Source organism: Mangifera indica, chromosome 4, assembly GCF_011075055.1.
Source record: "Mangifera indica cultivar Alphonso chromosome 4, CATAS_Mindica_2.1, whole genome shotgun sequence".
Lineage (NCBI taxonomy): Eukaryota > Viridiplantae > Streptophyta > Magnoliopsida > Sapindales > Anacardiaceae > Mangifera > Mangifera indica.
This window is the reverse complement of record NC_058140.1, coordinates 17,535,061-17,554,400: the sequence shown is the minus strand read 5'-3', so window position 1 is coordinate 17,554,400 and position 19,340 is coordinate 17,535,061. Positions and strand designations below refer to the sequence as shown.

Here is a 19,340-nt window from a genome sequence, read left to right as displayed (position 1 = left end):
TTCTTTCTGTTAAATTGCCTCCTTGTTGTGATCAATAGAGTTAATAGTGGCGGATGCAACCATAATGAAGCAGGAAGTTTGATAGAATCATCTTCTATTTTCCCATGCAGATTTTCCATTCCTTTCAGGGAATGTATAATTCAGTTCAAACCATAAAACTGAATCAAACCAATTAAAAATTACAATTTGATTTTGTTTATAAAATAGTTAGGTTTTCGTTGATAATTTTTTAAAAAATAGTTTTTAATTTAAACTATTTTCAAATCAAATCAAATTATAAACTTTTATATATATATATAAATAATTATATTTTATAGATATAATTTTTTAATAAATAATTAGATGTAGAATTTATTTTCTCCTTATTTTATATTATATTATGAAAAATTATAATTTTATTAAATAATAAATATTTAGAAGTGAATATTTTTAATATATTTAAATCAAATTTGATTGGACTATATTTTGGTTTGGTTTAATTGAAACCTAAAATAGTTTGTACTTTAGTTTGTTTGAAAATTTTTTAAAAACTCTCTCAAACGTATCAAACTGGATTTTACACAAATATTTTAGCCATTTTAATGCCGCTCTAGTCCTGTAGTTATTTAACATTAATTTTGGGAAGACTAATTTATATATTCAGAAAAGATTTCGTCTTCCACTGGACAAATTCAAAACTTGGTTCACAAAATGCAAGTTCTCCAGGGAATTGCTGATATAGGAATAAAATGGTCTAAGTTTCATTTGGATACATGTTCATGGAGAAAATCCATTTTCATCTTCTGCTTCTTCTTGAACGTCTCTTGAGAATGAAGGAGAAAGAGAAAGTGAATGCTGAGTCTAAAGGACAGATAAATGTGTCAATACTACATACGTAAAATATAATATGAGATACCTTGTTCCTTGAAAAAGTACATTTTTTCATATTTTTCTATGCTAGTGGTCAGGGATTTTCTATGATTATTGTTTTGTTCATTACTTCCTATTATGCTATCTTGCGTACTTGCTCTCTTTATCTGTCTTCTGGAATCACAGGATGCATAGGAGAGGAGCCTTGTGCTTGGCTTCTTTAAAAATGCAAGTGGCATGCTTAGGGCTAACGGTGAAGTTCACGTAAGTCACAAAACAAAGCCTCCATTTTGGTCTTGAACTTGTAGAACTTGCTAGCTCGAACTCGCTGTTATTAAATGAATGTGTTCCTTTTCAAATAGAAGACTATACCCAGGTTACAACAATGTCAAGGAAATTTGATGGTTGCTTCAAAAATGTCAAGGAGACAATTCTAAGAGCTAGCTCAAAATGATGTGATTTTGTTCATAAATCTCCCAGGTTTAACAGTTTCACACAACCTCAAACAAATGTCGCCAAAAAATATGAATAATGCTCCAGGCCACATAGGGTTGCCATCAACAAGTTACGTCCGAAGAGAAAGTGTAGGAATCTTTGATGGGTAGTTCAATAGTGTAAGGGAGACAGTTGGAAGAGTTGAATGATACATGCCTGCGGCGCAAGGAAGAAGCTTAAATGGTTATTGTATTTAATGGATGAACTTCACCATTTGGACACTGGGAGATCAGCACAGCTGTAAGTCATGAGGCTGCATAACAATGACACAGGTAAAGTAATGGACTAATGGAGAACTGCATCTTGCTTTAGTGGGGAGTTGGGAAGCCTCTTGGCTTTTGCTGTAAGTGGAAGTTCAGCGAGGAATTTTGGTAGAAGTAGAACCACGGAAAGACAAACCTAAAAATTGCTTCTGATTTTTCTTCCTTAAATCACAAGGCATTCTAAACCAGTGACGATTATGACCCACCTTTGTTATTCTCTGAACTCTGAAAGAGGGTAGTAGACTATAATTTCATTTTTTTATTCTTCTCTTAACACTTGCATGGTTATTTCCTCTTCCAAAACTTGGAAGTGGAGTTTCTACTGGTGTTGGTGGTTCACAAGGCTTCTGAATATTGCAGAGGAAAAAAGATATACTTTAAATTCAAAAAAACCCATTTCAGAAAATTTTCCAATTTCATCAGATTATGGATGATATACATAAATGCTGTACTATTTATTAACTAATCACCTCATCTCGTGCTAAGTTAAAATTACAAGTCAAGGGCATAAACTAAAAAGATGATCTCTGTTATCTTTATTCCACAAGTAGAAAGGAGATTCATTTATTTTGCAACAATTCTACACTAATTACACATTGCGAGGTATACTGCTGCCACCACCACCAGTGGTTTTCATTAGACCCGTTTTAAAGACATATCAACATGTAAATATACTAGTATAATTTGGCATTTTCCCAACTTCCACATCTGCTAGCTGGCTGCTGTCATACTTCCCTGCACAATGCTCTTAACCCTTTTATGGCCGGATAAAGAATGGTAGTATGATACAAACAACCTGATTTCGGGTTTGTGCAACACCACATTGGAGGAAAATTATACCATCCTCTTTGGGTGTTCTTCTATATTTAATTTATCTACATTCAGATTCAAAGGATTTAAGATGCTTCCCAAATCTTGTAATCTCTACCCTCCATGACGAATGACCATTTTTGGGGTCCATTTGGAGGTTCATAATGACCTGGTCCAATCTTCATTGCAACCTTTTTGTCGATGATAGCTGCATACACATCCCTTTCCGCTTTAGCAATTTGAACCTACATTATGCAAATCAAGTGTCAGAATGTTTTCAGAATACAGCATATTCACTCACTGAACACTTCTACTATCTGACTAGTAGATCTAGAATAGCAGTCTCTCAGCTTATTGAAAACTAACTATGCTTCGACAATGGAGCTTGTTCCTTTTTCTAAGAGAAATAAGAGCTTCAATCTCAGATCGATAATTTGAAAAGATATGATCATAGAACACTGTTGGTGTTCCTGGATGAGTTAAGATGTAAGCATATCCCTGCATTTCCCTTCCACCAGGAAATCTCCAATGACCCTTCCAAAAAAAAGAACATAAAGAGAAACTGAGTTAAAATTACACTCTTCAACATCACAAGGTTATAGCATAATTATATAAAGGATCTAACACGGTTTCTCTCCTAAGAAATTATAATATTATAAGGTCCATATAAGATCTCATTTTGGACAAGGCGTCATACAGAAAACCACATTAAATAAACTAAAGAAAAAGGAATAAAAGCAGTCCGGGAACCAAAAAAGAAGACAGAGAGAAGAGGAGAAACATATTAAGATATTGCTTTTCAGCTCAGCTTAAAACTAAATCCAAAAACATCTTAGGCTACTGATATTTTTGCAATTCCTCACAAAAGGGATATAGATACAATACTAAACCAATCAAGATTTATGGTAAAGCTCCAAAGATTTATATGATATTAATTACAAGAATCTCAAACAAAACGCAATTCAGCTATTTCAGCTCAGAGTTATGTTGCTGGTAATATTCTTTGATTGAGTCATGCATTTTACTTCTTCAACTATAAGAGATTAAAAATGGTAGACAAAATAAGTGGTTCAGACATAAAGAACGTGTACCTGAGTAGAACCAGTGTCATGATTCTCTATAAAGGTTACAGCCCGAGATGGCCACCATCCAACAACACCTGGGGGTTTTCCCTTCTCATCTGATAAACGCCAATATTCACATCTTTCCAGTGCCTATGATAAAGAATATTTGTGAGTATATTATCCCACAACTTATGATGGTAGAAATCCCAAAATGATGTCCCAAGAGGAGGGCAGTGTAGAAAGAGCAGACGAGATGAAGAGGAAAACATTATCAAGCCTCTTAAACAATGTCATAGCCAGGTTCACTGCATATTGTCATAGGCAGATTGCTCTGACAGCACACCTGCGCGACCTTAGCTAAAACCCAAAGACATGGGCAGCTAGAAATTGGCAGGTCATGACAATATACTAGTTGACTTGATATAGCTTATGAGATAAATAACTTGATATAAGCAAAATCATTAACATGCTATGCTTTCCTCTATTTCTACAGAATTGCCAACAATGTCCTAATTTTGTAGGCGAAGCAACAAGGCAACTCATCAGTTCAGACAAGCAGATATAATGTAAAGAAATTTAGTTTCACATGAACAACTATGAACTAAGGCATGGCTACAAACATAATATAACCTTTATACCACTTAACAAAGATGTATGCAGTTTTCCCAAATCCAAACACCCAAAACAGAAGTGCTTACTGAATGAAGAACTCCTTTTGTTGTGACATCAAAGGCACCAGAAAATCCATTAGTGGCATTGATCCAGTCAATTATTCTCTGTCGATGTGCATCTTGATTGTGATCCATTTCATCATATGTATAATTGAGAGAATCCCAGTACTCGCCCACAGAGAAGTAAGGTTCACTAGCATCCAAGTAGTCCTTGACATAACCCCCCCAGAATCCTCTAACAAAGTCAAGCCTCCATCCATCATATCCAATTTCTCTTCTGCAAGTCACATAAAACAGCTTTACAATGAAACCCATGATGACTTTTCTTTATCACACAAAGAATTCAGTATCAACATCAGAGTAAGCAAATCTCCATTTAAAAGAAAAATGGCAGAATTGATTTCACAAAATCATAAGACATAGTCATTACTATTTACCACTCTATTCAGCTCCCAGTCCAATCTGCTAATTTGGACAATCAGAAAAGAAACAGAATATAGGCAACTGGGGTACACATATGGCCACCGTAAATCTCTATACAAGCACAGAGGAAACCTGCTTTTTCATTTTCTTACTATTACCTCTTTCTATTTAACTTGCCCATGTCAAACTGTAGAACCCATGTCTTAATCAGAGATAATTTTCCAATGATTGAATAAAATATTTGTATTAAAATATAGAATAAAATTTTCCTACTTCGGGTCTTCAACTTTTTTTGAATATCATGATTATAATATCATTTTTCCTTTCTCCCCTGATTTGTGAAATCTAAACATTAGATCCAGTTAAGCACTTAGACAGAATTCAAAACAATTACATTTTTAATATCTTTCTTCAAATTTTATTTTCAGAGTCCCCCCACTTCAAGTTAAAATATTGGCTCAGTCTTGCTCCTACACATGCAATTTTGTTTCCACTGATAATAAAAGAAACTCAAAAGATCAAAGACATCTCTAGAGCAAAAGAATTTCATCCAGAGTAATGACCTCAGCCAGCATAACCATTCTTTGATGTCTTTCCGAACAAAATCTTGTGAATGATCAATGTTTGGAGCAGCATGAAAATTATCTCCGCTACTTTTGTTGCCCCTGCCCTGTATCAAATAGAAAAAGGAAAATAACATATTTATCTTTCCCCAAACATACATACATACACCATAAACAAATACAACTCTGTAAAGTAAATCATGGATGTCTAATTCAGAAGTCAGAAGGCATTTCTTAACATTGTTCGGTTGACCTTTCTTTTTGTGCAGTATCAATTGAAGATTCTATAAATTGTTAGGCTGTCTTATTTTTTGCTATAAAATTGATCAAGTTTCATCAGATCCAAAACCATATTATAGCTGCATATTACAAATATGCACATAAGGCACAACTGAGATAACATTACTTTAAAACTCAAAGAATGTTTCGGCATAAATCTTGGGTTCCACTACAGGGAGCACTGAGTTAGCAAGTCTAGATGTTCAAACATAAACTAGTCAATCTCAGAAAATGATACTACACTACTGCTTGCACCTTTTTCACTGTTTCCACAATCATATAATCTTTTGTAGAATAACAAAACAAAACTTTCATTATAAAAGGACATCTACTCTTTTAGAATGTTTACATTCCTAGATATATGATATTGTCCCTTAAACATTTTGATATTTGCACTCTGGAAAATGAAAACATTTTTTTAAACTTTATTATAGTAAATAGAATGGTTGAACTCTATCAAAGGGACACCATGAGACTTCTGAAGACAAATTTCTTATCTCTTTGTATGTCATCCACAAGCCAAATTGGTTGTAAACATTGTCAAATGTGCACAAGGTGACAAACTACAGTCTTTTTTTGTACTGAATGGAAATTCCAACTGAATATACATATATAATAATTTTCCAACCTAAAAATAAAATAAAAGACTAAAAAAAGTCATTAACTTATATGTTTATATTGAGTATTAATTTCCGAACTTTCCATACCAAAGACAGCATTGCATCATCAATTGTAAAACCAAGATGACTTCTCAAGGATCAAATATATCTTAACTACAGTACTTAAAAAGTAAAATTCAGTCAGGATGGGAATCTGTGAGTTAGTAGCATCTTTATGTGATAGGTATATCACTTAAGCACCATATTGTGCATTGCAAACCCTAATTACTCTAACAGCGTCTAGACCTACTTAAACTTGATTCTACAGGCGACAAAGAAATCTCAAATTTTAGGAAACAGCAAGAAATTTTTTACCTGAAAATGGGGATCATCACAAACAACTGCTCGATCATCCCAATTTAGATGACCACCAAAAATATTCCATACACCATTTTGATTCTGAAAATGGGCACAGCGGTGATTCAAGACAGCATCTCCTAGAACTTTGATACCAACTTCATGAAATTTGTTCACAACATCCTTCAGCTCATCAATAGTTCCATATCTAGCATATATCCCATAACATAAATCAATAATATTTGAAATTTTTACTACGATGATACTATTCATCATCTTCCATGTTCAGAAAGGTAAAAATGGAAATTATATGCTTAGGAAAGTATGCATGATAAGGAATCAAATCCAACACTATTTAGATATGACAAGAATTGAATTTTCATGTTCTTTTCTCACTAAACAATGTAAGTTATTGATGGCTAATTATAGGTATTCACCCATAATGGCCATACATAAGGCCTAAATTGATATAAACATAGATCTTTTTCGCCCCTCAAGAAATGATGTTGATCACAAATTATTTCATAAACTAAAAATTATTAGATACCTGCAATTTAAATTATATAAATCCTTGGGCATGTATCCTTCAGGTGACACAGATTCTGTTGGTGGTGGTAACCATATAACAGTAAATCCAAGTGAAGACAAATCTGCAGCTTTTTCTTTGAGCTCCATGTACCATCTTCCAGATTTATGTGATTCCCAATTAAACCCTTGGCATAATATTTCAAACCCTGTCGCTGTCCCTGAGGATACTTTAGGGGAAGGTTCTGATATCTCAGGTTCTGCAGTAGCTTCCTCCATAAAAGTTAGACTAGAACTTCTGAAGATACTATAGGCTTCAGCAGCCAATTTTTCAATTTCCTGAAGTATACTTTCTTGTACAGCTTTAGTTTTTGTCTTTTGACCTCTCTCAGAGGAGATGCCACTCATCAAGCTTCTTATCTCACTAATGATTCCATCAGTGTAAGAAACCGTATGGTCTGCTTCTTCAGCCCTTGCGGGTACTGGTGCATCACTAGACCCGACTTGTGAGTGTTCATTAGTCAAGGAACTTGAACTCAGAAGTGGAATGTAGAAATCATTTCCCATACATTTCATCCAAGTGTTGTCATTCAGCTTGAGGACAAAAACAAACCCTGTAAATTCTTTTTCTAATGTAAACAATTCACAGCATCCATTTCCACCTTGCTTAGGCTGAGAAAAAGGCATTTGCATAAACAGAAAAATGAGAACAAGAAGAACCATTCATGCCCACATTAAGATGAAAAAAATACAGAATCTGGTTACAAGCCACCAAAAAAAAAAAAAAAATTCCAACTGGATCCTACATGAACTCATGTTGACATATTCATTACTTCATGTATCTTGGAATCCATCTACTGTTCATAGTGATCATGAAAGAAGGCTCTATGTGCCAAGTCCGTTCAATAGAGTCAGCAAGCACATATATATACATGAGAAAGATAAAGATTACTAATTAGTTAGAACATAACTTCCCAGTTCCTGAATAATTATCCTGCTGCTATTTCACAACCATATTTGGCAATATGTAACTATTTGCAGTTTTGATACACTATACAACTGTATGACACTGAAAATGAATTTTAACAATTTAACATTAAGGAAAAGGAAAAAGAAAAAGGCATCACAACAGCTTAACTCCATTTCTCTGCCACATAATGCTACACTGACCTTTAATAGAGTTCGCAAAGCCTTGTTCTTGAACACAGTTGTTTCTGGTGGATATGGGGCAGCTGGAATTTCCCATTCTTTACTTTCAGCTCTGCAAACTCCCCAGTGAATAACAACATCTCCAGGCAGATCTGTTTCCAAATACAGAAGATTCTTAGCTGTCTCATGACACTTCCTAACAGAAACAGTCACTGAGGTATCAGTGACAACTTTTTTTACAATAGCCAGCTCTTCATAGAACCCTTCTAGGCGCCTATTTTCTTGTTTAGGCTCCTTGAAATCACTTTTGCTGTCTTGAACTTTTGATTGTGATGCCTCTGCCTTGACAAGCATATTCGGTATCTGTCCCAGAGCTCCTATATACAAAAGGAGGCAACAGATTTCGTCAGTGTATCATTTGAACATAAATCAGAGATATAATAAAAGCTACCAGTAACATGAAAATTATTTTCCACCCTACCCCTGGCCTATTCAACACTCAACCCAAAATATTAGATATTAATGGGCTCTATATGTTAGCAAGTAGGCTGTTTAGACAATTATATGGATTTAAAAAGAAAGAGATGTAATGAAACTGATTTTGCAGCTGTTAACACTGGTTATTGGTTAGTAGATAAATCGTAGTGCGAATTCTTCACTTGTTCAACACAACTTCAGGGTGTTCTTGAAATACCAGATTCAGTTAAATCAATGTATGCTATTAGGTGGTTTGGTTTTTCCTCGTGTTAGTACCAACTCTTGGTTAAAAACAGGAAGTAATTGACACGGAAATTAATTATCAATATGATCATATTCTAGCATCAAACATGAATCAATAATGAAAACAAAAGCATACACATGTGAGTTCTACAACCTGGCCAGAAATCAAATACAGTTTTCGTGCCAATTGCGTTGTCATCATCTTGGAGGTAGTCCACCAAAGGCACTTTAAAATCTCTACCTTTATGCTGATACCAAGATCCAGTTTCTTCATCCTACATCATCATCACACACCAAATATATGATTAACAAAAAAAAAAATCTATAAATAACGACATAAATTTTTATTAAGCACATAACGAGCAACTCTTGAAAATCCAAACACCTTCAATACAAAATTTATAGCTGCAATTTCACTTCTGGGATCAATATCAATTGCTACTTGATGAAATGCACCTCCTTCAGATTGTTTCTTCAATGGCGTCTCAATTGCATAGTCCTAAATCGAAAAAAACAAAAAGTAGTATCAATTTTTTCCTCTTAATAAACTCATTAACATCTAAAAGCTAACACATAAATAAATACCTTGATGAATACAGAACCAGGAGGTATCATATCATTTGGAGGTTGATCCCATTCGCTACAAAAACAACCATATATAATAAATCATTACAAATCATAAAATCGTAATTTAAATTAAAAAGAATCATAAATAAACACATAAGGCAAATCTCACCAGCCAGTATCACCGCTAAAAGTAACTCCCCAATGAATAATCCATTTCCCAGGAAGATCACAACCCACACTTAACTCCCACCTCTCTTCATCTTTCCCCTTATGCAATCTTATAAAAATCTTTCCTTCCTCCTACCAAACAAACCAAAAATAAATAAATAAACAAAAATCCCAAACCAATACAACACACACAAATATTTCATTTCCTTTCATAACAAACCGTTTTTGTCCGCCTCAAAGGAAAAGTTTCCCGGAACAAGAGGTCATTGGATTCAGAAGTCCTGACGCTAGAAGTGTCTGTAACGGATTTACCAGCGGCTTTAACGGTGGGAAGGTTATTAAATCTGCAGAAGGTAGCGGCATTCGGGAGTGACTTTAAAGAGTAATTTAAAGAGTTTGGTTTGAGTAAAACGTTGCTGGTATTGGGAAGGCAAACGAATTTGTCTCTACAGTAACCATAGAGAAGCGTCTCAGAAAGGAAGGTAGACATGGCTTTCATTGGTTTGAAGAAAAAAGAATGGAGTTTGAAGAACAAAAGTTGAGATTTTTGCAGATAATTATCATAAGCGTCTAGCAGCCGTCTGTTTTTGTGAATTCTCTTTTTCAAGTTTTGCCGTAAAAATCAATTTTCTTCATTTTTAGAGCCAATCCAAGTTGTACATATAAAATTAGTATTTATTATAATAATAATATTTTAAATTAATATTATCCAAACAATTATCCATATTTATTTTAAATATATAAATAAATAGATATTTATATATATTAATATTTAAATAAATATACATAACTTTATTATTCAACTTATATTATAATAACTAAATATTATTTTAGACATATTGGGAGAATCATTTAAATTATTATTTGGAATTACAATAATTAGAGGGACTGAAACATAATCTTCCTATTAAAACAGACTAATCTTGTGATTTGCGGTCAAAAATTTTCTACTTTTAATTTAAAATAATTAGAATTTTAATATTTTTATTAAAATAATTTAATTTTTAAATCAATTTTAACAGTATTAAATTACAATAACATGCATGATTGTCAAGATTTAAAAATTAAAAAAAAAGAAAGAAAGAAAGAAAGTTGGATTTCTTGATTAGAAAACTATTATCATTTTGTCCCACAAAAAATGTGTGAAGTTTTGTTTCTTTACGAAACTTTTTACACTTTCTTTACGGAAGCCACAAACTTTTGAGGGCGGCGAATCGGATCATCAGCTTATCCATTCGTAAATCAAAAGGGTCAGCACTGATGATCCTTTTTCTTGGAAATGTCCAATCATTTTTTTATTTGATTTTTTTTAATTTTTTTTATATGCCAATAAAGCCCAGTATCGCCATTCTCATCCCTCGTATTTCAAGTTTTTCCCTGTCCTCGAAAAACGAGAAAATAATAAATAATAATATATTACACACAGATAGATTCAAATAATTAATAAAATATTATAATTTTAAAAAATATCTGGATTTAGGCTGTTATTATATTTATTAAATATTAATTTATTTAATATAATAATTATGAATTTATTTATTATAGTCTAACCAGGTTTATTATTAAGCATAAGTACTATGAAATTGACACAACAAAAAACTCATAAGGGTTAATATGGTCTATAATCTGTTTTCTTTTTTGAATTTGAATAGTAGGCATCAAAGACTAGTAAATAAATTACATTAATACTGTGTAAACTTGTCATCAGCCATTACCAATGCTCTCTGCAAAATGATGGCAAAGTCTATCAAATGCAAATTGTTGATCAAAATGTTTTGACCTTATCAAAGGGTATTTTCGTCTAAAAGTAATAAAATAAATAAGTTTGAATTATCACTTATTTACAAAATGTAATATGAAAATGTTTTGATTTGTAATCCAAACTTAAATTTATAATTTAAATTTATGACTTATTTATAAAATATTTTATTTATTATTAAGTAAAATAATATTATTTTATTAATAAATTATAAATTTTTATTATGAATCTAATTAATATATTTTAATAATTAAATTGAATTATAAATTTAAATTAAATTATTTTTTTATTTGAATCGAATTTGTATCTACAAACCCATATACGTATGTTTTACAAGATAGAAAAATAAGTTAGAAAGGTGCCAATTTTGTATACAAAACATACGGGCGTCGCCGGTTTGACTACAAAACGACACGTTTCAGAGAGCGAACCGCAACTCGAAGAATATTCTCCAATACGCCCACTCACACAACCACCTAAGCTCTCTCTCTTCTTATTATAAATCAACGGCTCAAAAAACTCTACATCTCCCACGCATATAATCCAACTGTCCACATCACTCCTCTCCGTAAACAACCAAACAACAACATACTATTAGGGTTTTCATTTCGTTATATGCTATATTCAAACTAAGCCACTATAATTCATTAACTTTATTCCTATTTTCCTCTCGTTTTTCTTTTCCATTTTCTCGGGAAAATCATGGGGAAAGGCCCTGGTCTCTACTCTGACATTGGCAAGAAAGCCCGAGGTAACCGAATATTTCACTTAAAAAAAATTTTATTCACATTTAATAGGTTTTTTATTTATTTTTGTAGATCTTCTCTACAAGGATTATCAAAGCGACCACAAATTCACTGTCACTACGTACACTTCCACTGGAGCCGTAAGTTTTTTTTTTTTAAATATAATTTTTAGCTATTTTTCCCTTTGTTTAGCGAGAAAATGGGGAAGGAAAGAGATGAAATCAAAATGATATTATGAATCTATTTAATGGGTTGAGGTGATTTGAAATAATGATATGTGTTTGTAACGCCGTACAGGCGATAACTTCAAGTGGGATTAAGAAAGGTGAGTTGTTTTTGGCTGACGTCAGCTCTCAGCTGAAGAACAAGAATATTACCACTGATATCAAAGTGGACACCAACTCAAATGTAAGTCTTTCATTGACATTGCACTATCAATTGACTGTTCTTAATCTGTTTCTTGCAACTCCGCAGCATTTTATATCTGTCAGCAGTTTAAGCATCTTAAGTAGTTCTTGTATCCGGAAATTGAAGTAATTTGTATTGTGGATGGTTTTATGTATGAATTTCTGTGTGCAAGGAAGAAAAACGGGGTAACTTTTCTTGTTGGGTTTGAATTTTTTACTTGGTCAATAGACTTATACAGTTGTATCCCGATGTGATTTTGATGAATTCATGACTTGTTTGTTTTCTTATTTGTTTTTTAGCTTATGGAAGCTCATGAGATTTTCCTCACTTATCAAATAGTTCTTCAGATTGCTACCAGTAATGTATTATGTTTGACTATAAGGAGGAAACTTCTGATCGCTTGTTTCTCTCTTTTCTGAAAGATTTTCTCGCCTGGCATTTTATACATTTCTATATGGGTTATATCTTAATTTCAATATGCAATGGGTATCAGTTCCTAATGATATGACACTTAGATTTGTTATGTTTGTCTGTAGCTTTTCACAACCATTACTGTCGATGAACCTGCACCTGGACTCAAGTCAATCTTTAGTTTTAGGATTCCTGATCAGAGATCTGGCAAGGTCAGAGATGCCTACTTACTTTGTCAATTATGTTTGTTTTCCGACTTTTGTCTTTGAAGATTCGGTTCTATGTGCGACTAACTCACAGTGCTTCATTCATGTGACTTTTAATGCACATCAATGGGCTCAATGAGATAGTTGTTCATTGTTGTTTGATGATCTGATTCGTGGTTATTGTGGAGGCACAGGTTGAACTCCAATACCAGCATGAGTATGCCGGAATAAGCACTGGCATTGGATTGACTGCCAGTCCCATTGTCAACTTCTCTGGTGTGATTGGAAACAATTCTCTCTCCCTTGGAACTGATCTTGCATTTGACACAGCCAGTGGAAACTTTACCAAGTGCAATGCAGGGTTGAGTTATACCAATACTGACCTTCTTGCTTCCTTGACATTGTGAGTATTTCTTTCTACATAAAACAATTCTTTTCCATATTTTGGCATGTTTTTAGTCATATTAACTCTTAAATGGTACAGATGGAAATCAATTGTTTTAAATTGTTTAACTTATGAGAGCCAAATTCTATCAGTTTTTGTGCCTCAAAATAACTTCCTGTTGTATTGGATCATACAACGAGTTAGACCTATAGAAAGAATTATTTTGGGTAATACATACTTATGTTTCGGTTAAAATCTTATTTATTTTAAAATTTATCGCCATCTGCTACTTGTTCACCGTATGATATCTTCATTCTGTGTTTTCGATGAGTTGATTTTGATTAACCGAGTACAGGAATGACAAAGGTGATACTCTTAACGCTTCCTACTATCACCTTGTGAGCCCATTGACAAATACAGCAGTTGGTGCGGAGCTGACCCATAGCTTTTCAAGCAATGAAAACACTTTGACAATCGGTACTCAGCATTCACTTGACCCTTTGACCTCAGTGAAGGCCCGTGTAAACAGCTATGGCAGAGCAAGCGCCCTGATCCAGCACGAGTGGCGCCCAAAATCTCTGTTTACTATATCAGGAGAGGTTGACACCAGAGCGATTGAAAAGAGCGCCAAGATTGGACTGGCCTTGGCACTCAAACCATAGACTAGATAACCATTCTTGATACCTGGAAAACAATAATGTTAGGTGGAAAGACGTAAAATCCTAATTGTTTGTCGTGGACATGCATATTGGCTTTCACAGATGTGGCCTGTGGGTTGTAAAATAATACCGGCTGCTGGAGTATTGAGCCAACATTATCAATTTTATTTGTCTCGGTTAATCCCACCTTTAATGGTGGGTGTACTTGCTTTGAGCCGTATATTTCATATGGAATTTGCTTGAGCTTCAGGTCCGGCCTGCACCATATCATCTCCAAGGATACATTTCAATTCATTTTCATAATTTTTTTTAATAAAATTATATATAAAATCAAGTAATAATAATATATTATTATATAATTAAACAATTGTAAATTAAGTTTAAAATAATATTTAATTATATAATAATATATTATTTATCATTATATAAAGACAAAGATTTATTGATACCTTGAACTAACAAGAATAATTGTTAAGACTTTTAAATTGCAGGGGTGCCATGGTCATAACCCAACAGTAATTCCGGCAATGAAGAATCATCTCAATCATCGAAATTTATGCTCCATAACACCACACTTTAATTTGTCATTTAACATTCTAAAAACCCAAATTGAAGACACCATCACACCATATTTAATCCTATACGGTTCCTTACTTACATCACAATATACAACTAAATATAATAAAATCCTACACAAATTCAACCAAATTACACATCATTAACTCAGAATACGGGCATTTCCAATTTGGAAAGCTATGCACCACTCGTAGCTTTGGCTTGAAGGAGACCTTCTCTTATCTGTGATGTAATGTCTCTCACAGCACCAGGTCCATGTGGGATGAAAACAGAGTTTGACTTTGAGGATGCGCCAATTTCCTTCATGGTGTCAAAATATTGAGTGACTAGAACCATGTCCATCACATCCTTCGATGTTGTTCCCGGTACATTCACAGAAAAGGCTAGCACACTGTCCCTCAGCCCATCAACAATTGCCTGCCGCTGACGAGCAATACCAAGCCCAGCCAAATACTTTGATTCTGCATCTCCCTCAGCACGCTTGATTTGCAGTATTTTCTCTGCTTCAGCTTTCTCGTTTGCAGCCACCCTCAACCTGGCAGCTATCAATCACAAAAAAATATGTCAAACATTTTTCCCATTTCTCCCACAAGGCTTGCAATAGAAAATTGGTCAAAATTATCCTCACTCTAAAAATCTCTGCAAAGTGAATTGAGCCAAGAAATTGATATCTAAAAAAATCCATGAAAAAATATTAACATATATTACAATTCCCAAAGAGATCTAAGTCATACCTGCATTGATTTCATTCATTGCTCTCTTTACGTGCTCATCAGGTTCAATGTCCACAATAAGAGTTTGAACTATCTCATATCCATAATGTGACATGGCCTACATATACATACAGAATTAAAATACATTTTCATTGTTTAAGTTAGTGTGATTTGGTGAATCCTAAAACTATATCAACAACAAAAGGTACCTTCTCTAGTTCATTTTCCACAGCTTTTGCTATTTCATTTTTCTGTTCAAAGGTTGAATCCAGGTCCAGCTTTGGAACACTTGCCCGAATAACTGCAGTAGAAACGCGGAAGTTAGTTTCTCCTACATATTATGCTCCAAAAACACATCAAACAGCTGTTTCTAGCATAAGTTCAAAGTTAAAACAAGCATAGCCAAGCAATGAATCATTTTCAAATTTCCAGAAACATTGTTCATTGTTCAAATTCAATTCTCCACTAAAAGAATTAAGACCAAAAGTAAATGGTTCTCCAATAACTACAAAAAATCAACGAGATGGAATCAACGGAAATAGACAATAGTACATCACTATATTAGTTATGAATATCTATCCAATCTAAAGAATCCTCTTAAGCTTCAGTAAATATATCAGCACTAGACCAAGCAAAACACAGGATCTATATAGAATGAGAGGGATGAAAAATGGAGTTCTCTCAAAATTGTTCCAAAATTAATTCCCACGGTAGCATAGTATGCTACACAAAATAAATATTACATATTATAATAAGAGTTTCCATATCAAAATTTAAAATATTAACACAAATTAATGCAGAACTGAATAATTCAAATTGCTTCAAAAAAACAAAAAAAAAGTAACAGCATGATTAAAAAAGAAGAGCAAAGTACTCAAAGTTTGTGTGCAAATTCAGTGCAGGAAGAGAATACAAATTATACCTCAATAATCCATGGCACAACTGAAGCTAGATAAAGCAAAAGTTATCCAAAGAAAAAGTTAAAGCAATAAAAAGAATTGGATATGGACCATGACAAATATTCATACCATCGAAGACATAGGCTTGTATCTGTGATCTGGTATTGCTGAGCTTGTAGAAAGCATCAGAAGCCTTATCAGCCAAGGCTCTGTACTGAATGGATGCAACCACATTAACAAACACGTTGTCCTGAAAAAATGACAAATACCTCCACCTGGTTATAATTCCACCTTGAAGCATATAAATGGCTACAAAATTAATGATCAGTTGTACTATGGACAAACAAATATGATGCAGTAACTTTGGCTTTCAAATACGCTCTAACAAAACATTCATAACAATTCAACTTCACAAGACTTCTTTTAAATGATGTAATTTCTACTAGGGAAAAGCTTATCTTGCATGCTATTGCCCTCATTTTATTCAAAATCATTCAAGTTTTATATAAATTATCAATGCAATTGAAACTGAAATCCTATGTCATACTACTATAATATGGCTCAAGCAATAATTGTATTCCTTCCAAATTTCAAAGTAGCTAAGCATAGAATATCAAAATTAACAATGGAAAACTTAGAAACTAGAACAAATTAGTGAATAAAACTTAAATATTCTTGTCAGGATGTATTTGATTGTGCATCAAACCTTGGTTTTTGTTTCACATCGAACATCCAGCTGTTGTACACGTAAAGAGAGGTGACCAGCAACCTGGCTCCCCAAACACCAAGGCAGACAGTGACAACCAGGTTCAAGCACATCATCAAACTTCCCAAAAGTTTCTTTGATGGAAACAGTGGACTGTTCCACTTTAATACAACCCAAAGCTTGTCCCATTTCTTGATTCTAATTAAGAAACAAATACAAAAATCAATAATCTTTAACCAATTCCTGGTTATAAAAACTTATTGAATATAGTCCCTGTAAGACTAGATAAAGAGCTCTCCTGGAAGGCCAGTCATTAGCAATTATATGTCGAATATGCACCTTCAAAACTCAAATCAAACTTTTATACCACAAGTTGAACGAAAAGCATAAAGAGTGTAGTGACCAAAAAGCAATGAACAGCTTACCACTAGCCAAAAAAAGGTAAAACTAACATATTATATTAGATAGTCAATGACACATATAAAAGGGCTTGTACAAGTTGAACCTACCTCAGAAGTATAATTAATTTACAAAGCAACTACCCACAAAGCAGCCTAGCCATATAATGGTTGACAATGTAGCAGTTGTATTCAGATTTTTTTTTATTGCTATAACAACATACCAGAGCACACCTAACTATGAAATCAACAATTTATAACAACTATAAGTCATTAGAAAGCTGAGTCCTTCATAGTTCACAGTACCAATAAGCATGTACCCAGACAATATCTATATCCCGTCAACAAGGTGCCAATTGGCAGGGTTTACAATAAAAAAATAAAGTTGACTGGACAGAAACAGAAAGAATAACCAAATGGAAAAGAAGAGTATTATCTCATTAAGTATCTTGATTTTGACCAGTACAAAGTTGCAGAATGGCAGGCAAATACAATTGAATCAACTTTGATGAAAGCAATATATATATAGATAACATTTAAAGAATATAAAAACCCAAAAACAACACGAAACTGTCAGCCAGGTTCATATTGTAGATTTTTTAAGAAGGCAATAATTGATTTGTATACAGCTCATAGTGACTGATTCAAAAATCACAATAATAAAACATTACAAAATCAACAAAATCAAAGTGAATCAAAACTGACATGTATACCACGTTCATCACTCAACCTCTGTATGAACTATTATCATCCCAGAATCAAACAAGAACCATATAATTCATACACAAATCAATAAATAATCACGTAAATTACATTAAAGATAAACACAAAAATAATACTAAAACTTCCAGAAACGATCTCAAATCATAATGGAGAAATTATGACAACAATGCAAAGGCAGAACACTGAAATTCTACTCGGAATTCATTAATGTAAACCCTAAGTGATATTGAATATGTTACCGCTTACCAGAAACGCAGAAGTGACAGGAACCTACAGGTGTGAGAGAGAGAGACTCACATAGAAAGCATCATTTGCGCGTGCGTGCGTGTATATATGTAGGTGGCAGCGTAAGCGTGTACGCTTGAAAGAAAAAGACAAAGAATAATATTAGACAAATTAACGTTGTCTCTACTAATACAAATTTAATTTATATTTTCCGATAATTCTTTCTGCACGAACGGTTGATCTTAATTTTAAATTTAAAAAATAATATTTAATTTATATAATAATATATTATTTAAATATTTAATTTAATTTTTTTAATTTTTCAAAATAAGAAAATTATTATTTAAATTTAAATTCGAGATAGTTGGATCAAGGTAAGTGGATAGGCCTTTCTTTTTGGGAATTTTAAAAACCACACACCATGTCCAACGAAAATTGCGTTTTCAATTGAATGTGATGGAGATGACTATTGCTTGTAAGTTTCCTGAATTTTTCAACAAAGCTTTAAATTTTATACTTGGTCACACCATTGTGATGTTAATAGTATTTAATTGTATTTTAAAGTATCATTATTATAAGACGTCTTGTCATTATTATATATAAAAAGTCATTGATTTTATCATTAATGAATATTTCACAATCTTTATATTTAATTGTAAACAAATAAGGTGGTATAATTATATAATTAAATAATTAAAAATAAATAATATTTAATTATATTATAATAATAAATATAATTTTATTAGAGAAAATAATTATTTTTATCTAAATTTTAGTCTAATTTTAAAATCATTTTTACAGTAGATAAAAAATTTAAACACTTACTTATAGATTAACTATTATCCAAATTTTTAATTAGGGATAAAAGTAAAATCATCATTTTATCCATAAACCATAAAACCTTGAAATTTATATCATTTTCTCTTTCAAATTTTAAAAACTAACACTTCAACCTATTTTCAAAATTTGAAAAGTTTAAATTTCACCCCTGAGATTTGTTTCTTTCCCCAGTGACTATCATTCC

General features: G+C 32.9%; 3 protein-coding genes across 5 annotated transcripts; 1 reads left to right on the top strand and 2 right to left on the bottom strand.

Moving 5' to 3' along the window:
• Window positions 1-2,115: 2,115 nt before the first annotated feature.
• Window positions 2,116-10,131, bottom strand: LOC123213508 (alpha-amylase 3, chloroplastic). Of its 2 annotated transcripts, XM_044632959.1 has the most exons (13): window positions 9,723-10,128; window positions 9,504-9,634; window positions 9,353-9,407; window positions 9,153-9,266; window positions 8,922-9,042; window positions 8,069-8,424; window positions 6,921-7,570; window positions 6,392-6,581; window positions 5,139-5,245; window positions 4,180-4,429; window positions 3,509-3,631; window positions 2,784-2,951; window positions 2,116-2,662 (listed from the first exon to the last, which is right to left on the bottom strand). In XM_044632959.1, the coding sequence occupies exons 1-13, from the start codon at window positions 9,999-10,001 to the stop codon at window positions 2,504-2,506; spliced, it is 2,703 nt and encodes a 900-aa protein (XP_044488894.1). In that variant the 5' UTR covers window positions 10,002-10,128; the 3' UTR covers window positions 2,116-2,503. The 2 variants fall into 2 exon arrangements, with proteins under 2 accessions (XP_044488894.1, XP_044488895.1); XM_044632960.1 differs by lacking the exon at window positions 2,784-2,951 and having other exon boundaries at window positions 9,723-10,131.
• Window positions 10,132-11,787: 1,656 nt separating this feature from the next.
• LOC123214445 (mitochondrial outer membrane protein porin of 36 kDa-like) lies at window positions 11,788-14,325 on the top strand. Its single transcript, XM_044634214.1, has 6 exons — window positions 11,788-12,012; window positions 12,080-12,147; window positions 12,305-12,415; window positions 12,952-13,038; window positions 13,227-13,435; window positions 13,773-14,325. Exons 1-6 carry the CDS (start codon window positions 11,964-11,966, stop codon window positions 14,077-14,079), a joined length of 831 nt encoding a protein of 276 aa, XP_044490149.1. The 5' UTR covers window positions 11,788-11,963; the 3' UTR covers window positions 14,080-14,325.
• Window positions 14,326-14,611: 286 nt separating this feature from the next.
• On the bottom strand, window positions 14,612-18,490 carry LOC123214444 (hypersensitive-induced response protein 1). Of its 2 annotated transcripts, none has more exons than XM_044634212.1 (6): window positions 18,338-18,490; window positions 16,971-17,168; window positions 16,394-16,514; window positions 15,575-15,666; window positions 15,387-15,483; window positions 14,612-15,194 (listed from the first exon to the last, which is right to left on the bottom strand). In XM_044634212.1, the coding sequence occupies exons 2-6, from the start codon at window positions 17,157-17,159 to the stop codon at window positions 14,830-14,832; spliced, it is 864 nt and encodes a 287-aa protein (XP_044490147.1). In that variant the 5' UTR covers window positions 17,160-17,168; window positions 18,338-18,490; the 3' UTR covers window positions 14,612-14,829. The 2 variants fall into 2 exon arrangements, with proteins under 2 accessions (XP_044490147.1, XP_044490148.1); XM_044634213.1 differs by having other exon boundaries at window positions 18,331-18,349.
• Window positions 18,491-19,340: the final 850 nt, after the last annotated feature.